We start from the raw sequence: 16,512 nt of genomic DNA on the forward strand, positions 1-16,512 counted from the left end.
AGCGAACACATGCTGTCTTTAATATTACTTTTTTAATGGCAATAAAATGTACAGCTTATCCAAAGAACATTGACTTATACATTGTTAATTAAAGGGGAGTATTTTATTATACTGGTATTAAGGCTACCTTTTGCTTTTTTGCAAGAAAAAGCTGGGAAAGAAAGAATGCATTCCTATTAATGGCAAACAAGAACTAAATAGGTGCTATAAAGTGCAAACACACTAAGAAAGAAAGAAAACGGAAGAGACAGGGAAGTTAGGTTTTATTTTCTGTCCTGGAATTTTGCAGCCTTCTGTAGGCAATCAGAACACTTTTCTTTCCCTCAGAGTTCCAAAATAACCTCAAACTATTTTTTTCAAACAAAGGTCATTTTATCTTGTAAAAGTTGGTAAGAAGAAGACATAGATGTAAAAATACATTAAAAGGAAGCAAAAATTTTCTTTTGAAGATTACAGAATGCGAACAAATCTGGGACTTCCTGCACCTAATGCCTTTTTATGACCCCCTGACAGGTTATAAACATTTAGCTGCACACCATCCATATTGTCTTGTTTTACTAACTTCATAACTTTCAAATATTGTATAGAGAGGACGTATTTTTCCTAAACCTTCCACGTAATCAATTCTACAACTGAATGCCCATGTGTGTATACAGTTTTTAGAGTCCCTTTTTGGTATAGTGAATGAAGGTTAGCAGACCATAATTATTAATATTAAGTGAGGGGGAGGTTGCATATAGTCATTTATAATTGTTAGCATTAGATATATCTTTTTTGCTGCATTCATGTAAGCCACACAATGGTTATATATCAACCACACTACTTTTTCTGACAATTCTTTTCTCTATAAATTGCCAGAATCATGTTTGCTTGCTCTATATATGTTTAGCATGGATTTATTAGGCTAAGACTAGGACATTCTTAAAAAAAATGAAGAAGCATGCTGGCACCCTTAAATGTATTAATGTTATTATTGTTATTAAACAGTATAAATAAAGCACCAACATAATATGAAGCGCTGTACATTAACCATAATTTTAGATGTTTCCAGTTTTAAATGAATTGCTAAGTAACATTCTCTAATACAATGGTATGTACATAATACAGTTGCTCTTTTCAGGTGTATAGCATGCTAAAAACAAAGACCACTAATTTTAATAATAGAGAGGTTTCTTGAAAAATAAGTATATCATGTTTTTTCTTTCACTTTGTGATCTTAAGGTTAAAAAGCTTTAGCCCAACTTCAATGGAATGCCAGTTCAATCCACAGCAAACTAAACTAACGTCAATCTACAACCTTCTATCGAAAATGTTCACATCCTGGCAGTCTCAGAAACCTCACCCTCTGAAATTTCAGGTGTTGAATTCTTGTACATAAGAGTGAACTTCACACACAACAAAACCTGGTATTAGGATATGTGGTAGTGTATTACGCTCTCCTCTGCGCCTTACAGTATTTATCAAGTCCTCTCTCATCTTCTCTTTATCTAAGGCATATGCTTTTTTTTAACTTCCTTCCACTCATATACAATGTTGCTTTTGTTTTTTGCTGCCCATCAACATTGCAATGCATGACCTCGTCAATCTTCAACCCCCTTCCCTGGCAAGTTGCTTTCTTTCATGTAAACCTGTAGTGGTAAGGAAGGAATGGGGTGTATTTGACCAGGTCTGTTATATTAAAAAAGTACATTGGGCAATGTAGTCAAACTTTAGAAACTATCAGACTGTGAATCTATTTTTACACATTTTTCACAAATGCTGTGACAAGAAAATGAAAGTAAGGGTATGAAAATGGAAGTTGTTAATATAATGTCTGTCAGACCTAATATCTATTTATTTGATTTGAATTGGGCCTCAAGGTGGTTATGTTAAAAAGGTTTTTTTGGAGGATCAATGTCACCATTAATACTGAACCTAATAATCAACACTATATAAGCTCTATTTATTTTTGTGACAAGTGCTGCCCACTAACATTCCTGCCGTCACCAGGAATGTGGATAGCTGCAACACATATGCTTCAAATTCATTGTTTCAACCCTTTGTCAAAAACTATAGCATTGTAAGAGTTACCATTTAGCTGATTTAATTGTAGGTGTTTAAGATACAAACTGACTAGTATGAAAATATATTACATTTTGGGAAATCATATAACTACTAGTAATATTAGGTGCCTAAATAATAACTGAAATGTTACATTGATAATTTATGTTAACGTATTTATGAGTTTTATACAGATTAATCCAACTGGCCAAAAAAATCAAGCAGTTTCCTGGCACACCACATACCAAGAAGTTTTAAGTCTATTGGTGATTTTATTTTTTAAACATTCCTAAACAATATCCTCATTGACTAGGTGTTACCTAATATGTGCATTCTGTTTGCTTCTATTATTACCATGTCTGGATGCAAATTATATTACTGTTTGGCACACAAACATTTGAAAAATTCTATTGTCTTCAAAGGCAAAGAAAACATAATAAATAGGCAATACCTCTTGTAGTGTTGCCTATAGAGATGCCATGACCCTGGACCACAAACAACTCCAATTAAAACTCATGTTTTTCAGAGGGCTACAAAGTATACTTCTCATGCAAATTAGTACAACAGATTTAAGCAATGGGTAACATCTTTAGGATGAGAAATGCTATGCGTAGCCATAAGTTGATCATGAGATGAACATTCATTTCTGGGTGTTTTCACATACTTCTTGTCTATAAATGGGATTTTTGTTGCTCTCCTAGTGAATACAGTCGTTTTTCTCCCACGCTACATTGTGTTTGTGATCAATTCAAGACCATTTCAAAAAATCTCATGTGCCTGAAAACCTCAGGACAAAGAATCTGTAGGGATAAGACCTGATGATGGGCAGACAGGATTGTCTATTTTAATTAGTTGAAGTTAAGGAAGTGAAAGGAGGCTGGTGGTCTATGGAAGCAGACACAACGCTCATTGTCTTATTTTCTCAAGTATAACAGATATTCATGATCTCATTCTATATAAAAATAGTGCTTTTGCACTGCGCACAAATACCAGTAAGTTTATTTACTGAGCATTTGATATTATTTAAAAAAAAGTCCAAAAAGAAAATGATGGTATAAGAATAATTTAATATTCCACTACATTACTCTGATATGACTGATATATACTAGCACTGGATAATATAAAGTAGGAATTAACAAATTGATAAATATGTTCAAATAAAAAAAATCTGATATATTAGAAGCACATTGCCTGGTTTGCTTTTTTTGTGTTAATCACTGAATCCCATATGCACATATACCAAGAACCGGAGAAATTACATTGCCTTGAAAAGTAGCAGATCCGCCTGTGTCACAGAAAATTGTAAACAGATTCACTTATTTCTAATAACACACATTGGGTCAGATTTATTAAGGCTCCCCAAGACATAAGACGATAAACTATTAGGAGGACCTAGCTGATCCAGCAAACCTGGAATGAATTTGGTTCAGGATGGGAAATTTTGCCAACTAATATTAAGTAATTTTTAAGAAGTCCTCACTGAGGATTCACCCATTTCAACCTACAGCCAAGCAACATCCACTGTTAAAAAAGGCAAGCAAAGGAAGCCCCATATCTCTTTCATAACAGAATCACTTTAGGGCACATCCCAATATCTTTCACCTGATTAGTGCCTGGTTACTGAATTACATACACATTTTTTAGGAGACATTTGACCTAATAAATATGTCTATTTTTTTCATTAGAAATTGTTTGTGCACTTCTCACACTACAATGTAAACAGAGCCAACAATTACAACTTGTAATTACAAGTCCTATGGATCACTTTGCACATAAAACAATCCCCTAATTTGACGTGCAGGTTTAAAAAGCAGTAAATATGACATTTATTAGAAAATTACCTGGTAGATAATCTTCCAGGTCCGTATAGCATTTATTCTCCAGCAGAGAATGTTTCAGTGAATGTCAGATTCACTGCTTTATAAATAGACCCTCATAGTAAAAAGATGATATTACCATTCTTACTATGGAGAATTGTATATATTGACTTACCTTTTATATAAACGTGTGGCAATCCTACATGCCACACATTTAATACATTTAAATATTTTGGATAATTTTTTTTATCAGAAAAGCAAAGGCAGCTGGTACTTTCTGATTATCCCTTTCAACAGACCAGGGCTGCAAAGCATCAAGATAGCAGGCAAGTCAAACATTTTTAGCTTGTATCTAACTTGCAGACAAGGCAGTGGGAAGGCTTCATGCTGGGAGTAAAGGGTGATGTGAGGAAACAGAGGAAGGGAACATATAATGGATATAATGCATCGCCACAGCTGACCCCTAGAAGCCTTTGAAGGCTAACAAGCCTGAAAGACACTTCAGGAAAAAAGGTCTTCTAATAGACAAGAAACCTTTACCTGTTCAAAAAACTATTAATCACATACTGACAAAAGCTATGTTAAATATTTTACAAAAGAGACCATGACATTGAATTCTGTGCTCCAAATTAGATGCTTTACATCTTACTACTTAAACTACTTATCATTAGGCACCATGTGCAGCTGACATATTAGGAAGGAGCAAAGAGAAATAACAAATGTTCCCATATGAAAGTCCCATAGAACTGTTTACTGCACATTGATGTAAACAAGTTCTGAAAGAAAATGAGCATGGTCAGCTGAAAAATGTTTTCTTATTAAAAGAAAACTGGCACCACGTGTTGCCTAGGTCTGAAAACTATTACAAATGTCTTTCTGATATGAATCACTACGCTAATGAGGTATAATAGCAACATCTTTAACATCTTTCATCAGATGCCAGTGAGGGGAGATATCGTAACTCAATAGTTATGTGTTCCCTGTGATAAGAGTTTGCTTTGATCACCTTATGTACAGCTATGGTTCTCCTTCCTCTTACTGCCTGCTGTAATATAAACATAACGCTCCATGCATGTGCCACTGCTGGGCTATTTACTACAAGTTACTGAACATTGCTCTGCTCTGCAGCTTTTAGAAATGTTTTTAGTGCTAGTAGGCCAATGGCAGGGGTGATCTGCACAAATGCATTACCTCCTGCCTGCAGGCTTAAAGAAGAGACCCCTGAACTAGAGCAAACCTGCTCAAGACATGCTGATTTGCGGTTAGGGCATATATATTGGAGGGAAGGGTGAAGATTATCAATATTTTTTAGAAAAAACAATAGCTTCATGGCATTTCTTTGGAGGGAGGTTAGCAGTTGACCAAGTCTGCATATTGTATGTTGAAACACAGTTATGATTGGAAACCAAAGAGACAATGCAGCATCATTATTGGGAGACTATTATTATTATTGGGAATAGATTATTGGGAATCCATTATTGGGAATAGAGCATTATGACCTTACTGCCTTTATTCCACCTTTTCATTTTATTAACATATTAAACTTTAGATCCAGTGATGTCTCCACTAGGTCCCTGTGCTTCTTTTTGCAAACTAGACAAACAGACTGTGGCTGGTGAGGTACATAGATTTCTAATAAAGGATCACTAATCCCCAAACACCATCCTAAATCAACTTCTGCTCAGCTAATGATATTTTCCTCTCATCCTCTCTAGTTACCTCTTCCGATTTTTGTACACCCGATTTATCTTGTGTTTCTTCACAATTTCCATAATCCCTCTGACAATCTGTTTAGCACTCACCCACATTTTCTATCTTAAAAAAAAAAAAAAAAAAAAAAAAAAAAAAAGAGGAAGGCCCTAAATGTTTTTTTACTATAAAACACATCACATTGCTTAGTGCTGTCTTCTGGCCATTGGGCTGGCTCTTAAGAGATGTCAGGCAAATATGAAAATGTCTTGGGTGTATGTCAGTCTGGAGGCTACCTATTCAGAGGCTACCTATTCACAGACCGACCGAATTTGCATGAAGGCCGGTCTGGGAACTTCCATATGTAATGCTGAGCCTCCATAATTAACTTGAATCCAATGATTGAGGTATACCAGGGACAGTAAGTCTGGCAAGGATACAAGATATCTCTGACTTGCTGCAGCTTTTAATGCACATTTTGAGATGTTAACAGTGTGATGTACAATGCTCTTTTAGTGCTGCTATTTAGTGCCCTATCAAATGCATAGGGAATTAAAAGAAAAAACAGTAGTCCTTAAGAAAAATAAAAATAGGTCTCTAGACTTATCCAGAAGGTGAAATAACAGTTTTTGGTGAACTTACACTTTTAGCTCTTAAACTTGTATAAATAAACAAAGCTTTTTAAGCTAGCACTGATATACTTACATCACACAAAGCCTGGGAGTGGGCAGCATCTGGATCTTTAACATATTTTATTTCACAGGTCATGTCACAAAAATGCTTATACGGAAAAGAACATATCCTTAACTCATAGTCACAGACAAGTGTGTAATGTCAATTTTACTTACTATCTGCCCAGACAAAGCACTGACATAAATTAAATATGAAGGCTCAAGACAGAAGCATGAAAAAATCCATGAGTGACACACATGGTCAGCAATTCTTTAGGTGAGAAACTTATAATATATCAAGATAAAAATGATAACTTGTCATCGCTAAATACAATCTATATATATTTCACAAAGGTATGAACAGCAGAACACTCAGAGGACCTAAAACATAATGTATAATGTTTCAGCCCACAGCTTGAAGCCTTCATAAAACCAAATGCTTAACATACACCTTTATTGTGCAATGGATTTTCTATCCTCATATGTGTTATACACATACATCCATATTTTGACAGGTCTAGCTGCATGCTTGTTAAAAAATTATGTTCACAGACAATATCTTATTAAAAACATGCTGGGATATTTGCTGTAAATTAACATAAGACAGCATGCCCACCTATGCTAAAAGGCCTGACTATGAGCGTGTAAACCTAATCATATTATTATTATAATTATTATTATTATTATTATTATTAATAATAATAATAATATTAAACAGGATTTATATATCGCCAACAAATAACACAACACTGTACATTAAATAGGGGTTGCAAATGAAAGACTAATATAGACAGTGATAAAGGAGGAGAGGCCCCTGCCCCGAAGAGCTTACAATCTAGTAAAACAAGAACATTTTAGAAGTTCTTTTCACATAACTAAGCTGCAGTAACTCATAAATTAATATTGAAATTTATGGTATTGTCCTACAAAAGGCAATCAGGGAAGGAGAAATCCTTAGCCAATATGTATGTAAATATCTGAATAAAATGAATTTAAGATTTTAGGAGGTACAATGGTAGCAGCACTAGAAGTGAAATAGCCAACAAACATGAAAGCAAGCACAGGAAGATGGCATCAATGGAGAGTTCAGTAAATGGATATGGCAAAATACAAAAATTAGGAAAAAGGCTTACAAAGTCATGGAAGGGGCAGGTGTGGGTTTTATGATGAATGTTAGGAAAAAGTCAAAGTTATTCTGTTATTTTGCTAAGGAGTCTACTATAATACATTTAGCATTTAGTGAAGTTACCTTTTCACTTTGAACACCCAATCAAGAACAAAGTAAGTTGGAAAGAAATAGTGATTACTTTTTAATCTCACCTAGTGATTTCAACTTCATTGAGCTAAGTAAAACTACTATCCATGACAGTCCACACTATATTTTAGTGATTATGAATTTTCTTTGACTGGGACATAAGTAGATAATATATTTCACATAAGAATCCAAAACATCACATTAGAAATTTGTAGGTGTAAAAGAATTTTAAGTGTGACATGGTATACAAGCTACAAAAAGGTAACTTGTAGCATTTCAGGAATGCGTAAAAAGTATTTCCCAAACTCTCCATTTGTACTAAGGTTCATTTCGGTTCCCCTGTCATGTGTGTACTTTAAGTGCTTACAATATAATTGTGAACACTGGCAATGTGATCAGGTTTCCTAAGCATTAAATGACACATGAAAGTAGAAAGAGAAGATCAGAAGTCGTCAACTTTTAAAGTGTTATGATTAATGAGCAGAGCTAACAACACTTGAAAGAATTAAATGGGTGTTTTAAAAGCTCTTTATGGGTAATAATAATTTCTGGATCAAATATATGTGATACACAGTAACTCTAATAGTTAAAATTCATCTAGACGACAGAAGTATTTCTGCTGTTTACACAAAGCAATAAAAATCAATTGTGTAAATTGAAGATGCCAGAGAGCTTACAAAAATCTCTGTAGCCTAGAAAGAAGTGGTTTTATATGGAAAACTGAATGACAGAATAATTCTTTGGAAAGGAGAAAATCAAATGCATTGTATATGTGGTGGAGAGTGTGTGCATTAAAATGACTAAATGTCCTTTCAAACAATTTTAAACAATATCCTGTGTGCTTGATAATAGGTGGTGATGTGCTACAAATTCATACAATCATCTAGTTATGAAGATGTTAATTGCAGAGCAAATAAGATCATCCGTGGTACAGTGAAATGCTGAACATACCTACATACCCAGAACAGTGCAGTTGCACGACTGTACATAGCCTTAGTCTAGTGTACTGAATCCTGAACAGTGGGAGGCTTACTTAAAGCAAATATGTTATAGTTCTGGTGACTGGCAACTACTTGCTGCATGACAGTACACTCAATCTCCTTTAGGTCTATCAACAACCATGTACTTACGATTACATACTACAGGTATGTGATTACATACTACAGGTATTCCCCGAGTTAAAGACATCCGAATTACATATACCTATTTCGTATGTAACCTGGGGACTACCTGTAATTGATTGGAAAGCTTAGGTAGTAATATTACATACTTTGGTAAAACCTGGAATGGATTTTTTGCTAGCAAATGTTTTGAACCCTGGACCAGATCCATTCCAGGTTAGCTGGATCACCCAACTGCACTAATAAAGTGTATCCTCCCCAGCATTGGAGAGCTTTATTAAATCAGGCCCTGAATATGTAACATCAAATTACTTTAAAAAAAATGTATGCATGTAAGTTTTCACACACCCTACAGTCAATATTTACTCATTTTCTAATTGAACGTTTTTTAAAAAAAAAAGGTTTGTATTTTAGATGGAAATGGAGGTTTATTTTGTTAAAACATTGATAAATAGACCTTCAGCTTTTCTACCAATAAAACAAGACCTGAAAAGGTCACATTGTCCACTCATGATATGTGATAAAAAGCTGGCCATTCTAACATTTTGATATTGATCATTCATGGTTCCTGGAATATGTAATGTCAAAAATTGGATAGGGTCTTGCTAATCAGCATGTATACACTTCAGCTATTGTGTACCATACAGATTACAATCCACTTAAGAGTGTTCTCAAGTAAGATTTAATCCAATTAGCCTTTTTTGCAGAGCAGAAAATCCCTTGATATAATCAAAACTGATGAATGAAACCCATATATGCCCACATACATTTTTCATTATTTCCTATCTAAACTGAGGACAGGGACACAAGTGACTTCATAATAAAGCTTGATTACACAGGATATCAGCACATAAACACCATCATTTCCAAAAATACACAATCAATTAACAAACACATACGTTTACATTTGTTTCTTTGCAGTGGCCATCCTTTAAATCTCTGACTTGAGTGAACATGAGGAAACAATCACTCAAGTCCTCACCTTGTGAGTTCAGCCACATTTGTGTTCATTATTTTCTATCAAACACTGATTCAGTTTTTAAGATATTCATCAGAGACTTGCACATTTGTGAAGGTTTGCATTAATACACAGGTGATTAATGAGAATGCGCAAACTTGTCCTTTCGTAGTTCTGAATAAACGGAGACAAGATATTATAAACTACCGGGCAGAGTAAAATTCCTTTAAAAAAACTTAGTTGCAGAGGAGTAGTGCAGGTCATATCTAAACAAAGGAAAGCCAGACTGCCATTAATCTTGTGTCTGGGTGGCTCATTCATAATAGCACAGCTACAGTACTGATATAAGTGGTAAAGTCTAATACTTTAGAATTGTGCTATTGCCTAAGGGCTGAACTGTAGTGAAATGTCTTGTCACTATATACTGATGATACAGTAATTAATCCAATCGTACCATGGGGTGATGACAGAGTAGGCTGTTAATAATGCAATCTGTCAAATAGTGCTAAAGAAACCAAGCTAGGAGTTCAGTCAAACTTTACGAGTGTTTAAGTAAACTGTTTTCAATTTTAAACATGTAGCCATTGTTCTGTGCTGTGGAGAAGCAGTACAAGGATGTAAGGATTATGCATACTTTGTTGTAAATGAGGAACAAAAAATGGGGCCTATCATGAAAAGGCGATGTTTATAATGATTTCTAACTACATCCAATAGAGGCCATACAATTACTAATTTTACACATTACATAATTTTACACATTTACACATTGCATTGTTCATCTGTATAGAAACACGAGGCCTACTCGCGGTGTTTACTGTTTCAGTAAAGCTCCTTAAGGAGTATTTTGCTAGGACTTTTCCTCAAATGAAGGGACAAATTGTGAAACTGCACTAGACTTGCTTTTTCCTATGTTTTTCTTACTTTCTTGGGGGTGCCCCTCCTTTCTCACAATCCATTTACCCTTGTCCTTCTTTTCTCTCTTTCCTTTTGTCGTTTTTAGGTCCTACGCAGCTCATAATACACAGTTCTGTCCTGTGCTTGCCACTGGTTCAGATTTTAGTCCATTTTCTCTTCTCTGTGGCCTATAAGTGAATTAATGTCAGTCCATAGGCTCAATACCCAGAGCCTGGAGAAACTCTTGGTGACCTGTACTGGTATATTGTGTATTTGTGGATTGTTACTGTTCATTCCTGGAACTTGCAAACAGAACCAGTATGAGCTTCCTTGAAGTGTATCATTATATGTTATATCACCATGAAGAGTGCTGTTTGAGGGCCTGCTCTGCCGTTGTTAATTTATTTATCCTTTGTCTTGTTTTCTCTGTTACTGAGTATTGTATGAAAAAATTCCAATAATCAGATTGAAAAAAAAATGCAATGGGGCTGAAAGAAACAGGCTTCTGCTGTGGTTAAGCTATTTTATATTCCCTATTATGTTACATGTACTTTGTACTATAATGTATTATGTTACATTATATGTACAGTGCTGTGGAATATGTTGGCGCTATATAATTCCTGTTTGTTATTATTAATATTTATAATAATAATTGTCCTGAAAAAGCAACTTTAGTGTGCTAAAGCACTATTTATAAAAACAAAAATTGCTTTTTTTTTGTTTTAAAAATTACAAATGCTAGTTTTTTTGTACTTTAGTTTATTTGTTCATGCATTCACTCCATCAGTAGTTTCATGAAGCTTTTGCTGCAGAACCAGGCACTGGAGTCTGCTGCTTAGGCTCTTGCTATTTGTTATTCCCAAGAATCTATTCCTTTCTTCAGATTTTTGTTGGCCCAAACGACTAAGCATTGATAAAGGACCTCCAAAACATGGTATGACATGGCATGGTTGGTATGTTCTAGCACTTTGTTAAATATTATATTGTTTAAATGATATATTGTTTCTGAACTCTTGAAACACAGTGCACTCTCATCTCCTTTACCTATGTTTGCAAGGAAACATTGGAAAGATTGTCCTCTTCCAAATCAAATCCACACTTCGGTTTGTCAATACATAGGGCAATAAACACAGTGATTTAACCTACAGCAATTAATCAAAAGTCACTTTTTATCCTAACCAGACTAACATGTCTCTGTGCCTATCTTTATTTCAAATTATTGGGACTCTGTAGCAGGCATGTAGGGTCTGTACCCGTCACCCCAGCAATCTACAACAATTACATGCTGCAAAGAAGGAAGAGCTACACACATCTCCATGTCAATTCTGACTTTAAGGCCTGGTAAACACAAGCAGATCAGCTGCCAATTATATGTCTGACCAACCATTCTGACTGATTTTCTAATTGCTCAGAAGCACTCCTTTTTATATAAACATGGAAAGGTCTCCCAGGCTCATAATTGTCACATTTAAGTTATACATATGGCTGGACAGCTAAATACACAGATGATATACATATATGTCTGTAATTGTTTTTTCAACCAATGACAGTTTTTTTTTCAATCCAAACACCACCCCTGACACATGTCACATAGCTTAATATTCTTTACTTCAGTCAAAGCAGTACAGCATGGTCATCATTGAGATCATCCCTATGTTTTCTCTGCTTTTAAAAACATTTTTTTCATGTATAGGATCTTTTTCTTCTCACTGATTCTACAATGTATCTTTGCCAATTACAACCTACTGGTGAAATGTAGTTTTGCAGCAAACCCATTTTTAGAGTATATTTGTTTTGATTTGAAAAAATGTAGGGGAAGGTTAAAACCTATCACAGATTTTGTTTGCAAACTGTGTGCTATTAGGGAAATTTATCTTACATCTTCACTTCCCATCTAGTAGACACAACAAGGAGATGGGAGGCCATCTTTGTAAGTGAAGGAAACTCTTTGTAGACAGCCCTAACAGAAACAAGTATGCTTGCTTAAAGATTTTCCATCCAATCCTGATCTTGTGACAACTCAAAAATGTGGATATGACCCTAGTTGTCACCAAGTCAAAACAATCTCCCTAACAGGGATACAGACAAAAAAACACCTTAACTGGCATCCAATGTGATCTTACTAATTGACACTAAAGCTAGATAATTGTCAACCAAGATGATCAATCATAATTATCACAGGTGAAAATCCTGTGTGTGTACATCAGTCCCCTGATTATTTAAAAACCAACTGGGGACAATCAATGTTATTTCCTTTGGAGGAGGACACAGCAGAGGCCACACTCTCATCCTCCCCCCACCCCTCTCCACACAACTAAATACTGCTGTCCGTACAATGCTTGTTCATTCTGGTGTCTCTGCAAAGGATCACAAAAGACTGTTTCCAGAGACAGAAATTTTGCTTGTACGTGTAGCTTTAGCCTCCAACTTTATCATTCTAGTACATACTTTGTCCAACAGCACCAAGCCCTGATAAAGGGGGACCCAATAAACCCACAAACATATTTTTGTTAAGTAAGAGTCTAAAACTAATCTGGATATTTTATGTTCAGCTTTTGGAACTTCATTACTTGCACCCACTGTCTCTATTTGAGCAACCTCCAAACCCGGAATTCCTTATTAAGCATAATTCTATGTATGTGCCTGAGAACACCTATTACTTTATAGGATCCAGCACTACACACCTTTTTTCTGCTTTCTGAATCACTACAGGCATCAGTACAACCTGACCTAATGAAAACATTTATAAGCCAGATTTTTATTTTGATACATTTGATGTTTCACTGTGTAAATTGCTGAATTGTTAAAGGTAAACATTCCAGGAATTTCTTCTCTTAGGGTATACAAATTTCAGAAATTCAAATAAGTTAACTGAAAAGCTTGGTCTGATTTTTTTTTCTGAACCTGTGCATAAGGACATAGGGAATCTGTCGCTCCTATCTGAGGGCTATAGATGTCAAGGGTTGCAATCTTATTATACAGAATGGTCAGAGACAAAAGGGAATATTTCTCAGCTAGAGAACACTTTAAATTGAATAAAATGGTCAAATAAATAGCTCTTTAAGTGTTTGGATGAGTGAAGGAGTGCTAGATCTGTCATTAAACAGAGACATAACCTGAACAAGCAGCAGTGTAAACCATAAAGAGTGCTGATAGCACATATCCAGATACAAGAGATGAAAGGATACTTGATAATATGCGAGATTGATCATGAGCAGACACTGCATTCCCACATACTCTTCAAAATAATCTTTGCAATTAAGCTGCTGGTGATATTGTATGATGAGAAGAAAAGTATACAATGGGAAGTGATTGCAACAAATTGCTGCAAGAACAGTCTCAAAACAAATACAGCAGTAAAAAGTATGTTGTGGGGAATACCATATGGTTAGAAAAAACTTAAACAATAAATTAAAATAGAGGTATTGGGTGAAAACATTACCATTGTTGAGATAAACGATAAAAAACAGTTAACAATTACTAAAGCCAATTTATACAATTAATACATTCAACACTTTACATAACACATTCATAAGCGTAAGTAGTGAGGGTTTAAGAGTTAAGAGACAGGACAAGACAAGTTTGAAAAGATGGGTTTTGAGTGCTCTTTTAAGTGAGTACTTAGTATAGATACTCATTACCTATAGATAGTAAGAGCTGAGACCACCCATGGTTGATGTTTCAGATTAGACAGGACACCAGCAAGGTGACCAAAGTAAATGGAATCAGAAATTTTATAATACTGAATGTGAGAATATTGTGGAAAGAGGTATGAGTTTGGGGCAATCTGAACAGTTCTCTTAAGAGTGTAGTACAGAGAGCGGTGAAAAGCTGCCAGATTGTACACTTTAGAGAGGGGCTGCCAGGGTATATAGTGGGGAATAGAATAGGGAAATGCCAGCTGCCAGAGAAAGCTGTGTGGTTGGTGGCTGTGGCAGCTTTCAGAGAATGTACAGTACTATGGCTTTAGGGGAAAACTGGTCACAGATTATATTGTGGGCTGGTAGAGGAGATGTTAGGGAACACAGTATGGTGGGGTGTTGACTACAGGGCACACAGTGCAGCCAGATGGGGGAAAGATGCCAGAAAAGCATGAGGTCAGTGACAAGAGAAGGAAAGATATGCATCACAGGGGTGAATAAAATGGTTAAGATGGGCATTTCAAAGAGAAGTATTTGTTTTTTGTTTTTTGCCTTTTCCTTATAAATTTTTCTGTTTTTGCTTTACCTCCCACCGTTTCTGCCTGTGATGGGTTTTTTTATTAATTTATTTGTTTACATCAATATTTTTAGCCATGATTTCTCATTATTATTGATTCCTTGAGTTGTACAGATCAACATCTGAATTGTAGAAATTTGTTCATAATAATGTCTTGAAGGTTTTTTTCCTGAGACTTGTTAAATTTGTAATATTTAACATCCTTTCTGTTCACCTTAGAAAAATATGTTAAAAACCACAATTCTTGTATGTGTTAGGAGGGATGTATGTGTTAGGAGGGATTAGGGGTGAAAAAAATTAAATTATATATATATATATAATATATATATATATATATATATATATATATATATATATATATATATATACATATACACACAATGATTATGCATTCAATGAGCATAAGTAATACATAATAATGAAATACTCATACAGTACCTGTATGGCTTCTTATATGGACTCTAAGTGTTCCATTGCTTGCAAATTTCTGACCACAATAAGGGCAAATCTTTTCTTTTTCTCCTGTGTGTGTCTGCAGAAAAAATATGATGCTTTCAAATATGCAGAGGAAAATAACTGCTTACGTTACAACAGAGTTAAACATTCTTTATTCTTAACCAGTGTTTATCTTAACTCATCTAAAAAAAATTTCAGCTTACACTTCTGTAGACACTGCTTATACAGGATAATTCTAAATAGGAACAAAATGTACACAGACATGATGACCTCTGAAAGCTGAAAAACTTTCAAATTAATTTCTCTCACAGAGCCCCAAATCATTTTTTTTTCTTTTGGTTACAATAGGGCAGCTTTAGAGCCTCAATGAGGATGTTATTGCTCTGTGTTCTCTCTCACTTTCTGGTAGGTAGTGGGAGCATTCTGAGGAAAAGAGATAGAAAGACGTTAAAGTATTTATTTATATTATCATCCTTATTTAGCAATAAGTGAGTAAAGCCTATTTAAAAAATCTCCAGTTTGGTACATTACATGCATTAGTGCATTGTTGTGCCAATAATTTTCAGTGGCACAATGAACTGATCCAAGACACCTTTGATGCACAGGACACAGTGTCACAATAAACAGTAACACACTTTTATAAACTGTGAAGCCCTCCACCCCCCACAACAAACTCTGCATATTTAAAAAGCACTGTGCTTTATATATTGGCACCCTCAGCTTCCGTACTCTCAGAATGATTTGCTATCCTTCAATCTCAGAGCTTCCTCTACTCTACTGAGTACAGAATACTCTGCTGGGCTTTGCTTGGATGCAAACTACAGCCTGACATTTATAAATGCAGTAGACCCTGTGCAACAAAAAGAAGTAAAGAAGAGCAGATAGTTTTGGGAAGTTGGGTTTAAGTATGTTTCTAACAAATGATTTCCACTTGCTGTGTGTACACTGGAAGGCTGACAGGCTGTCGAGATTCCGAAGCAACAACTTAGGAGGAGAAGATCTCAGAGATTTCAGTGTCTCTATTGTAAACTTTAAAGACATGTTTCACACTGCATCTAACAGCATAGATGAATTAGATCCTAGTAAACCATTCCCATCAACTCGGGTAAGAACATTGATACTGTGGGTTATTGTGGGTAACAGTTTTTGTAAAAGCTTTCAGTGTTCCTTTTTTTAAGTAAGGCAACATTTGGTTATGGAATAACTTTTTTTCATTTAATTGAGTGTTTTTTCGCTTTTGCATGGCTGAAAAATAATTTTCTTACTTGCTGTTACATAAAGATTTGTTTACCCCTAAATTACCACTGCTACATACATGACTTTAGGCAACCTTGTGAACTGTTGGAATCAGGTGACTGTAAATCTCACCCTAAAAGAAAATTTGTTACAGACT

The 16,512-nt window shown here is 35.1% G+C and overlaps 1 protein-coding gene across 2 annotated transcripts in view; it reads right to left on the reverse strand.

Annotated features, from left to right (window-relative positions):
• PRDM5 (PR/SET domain 5) overlaps positions 1 to 16,512 on the reverse strand; it is an 87,260-nt gene that overhangs the window by 26,259 nt on the left and 44,489 nt on the right. For both annotated transcript variants that reach the window (XM_072405784.1, XM_072405783.1), the window contains one exon: positions 15,102 to 15,195. In XM_072405784.1, coding sequence (XP_072261885.1) covers positions 15,102 to 15,195 — 94 coding nt within the window. The remainder of the gene's footprint in view (positions 1 to 15,101; positions 15,196 to 16,512) is intronic.

This window comes from Pyxicephalus adspersus, chromosome 3, assembly GCF_032062135.1.
Source record: "Pyxicephalus adspersus chromosome 3, UCB_Pads_2.0, whole genome shotgun sequence".
Taxonomy (NCBI): domain Eukaryota; kingdom Metazoa; phylum Chordata; class Amphibia; order Anura; family Pyxicephalidae; genus Pyxicephalus; species Pyxicephalus adspersus.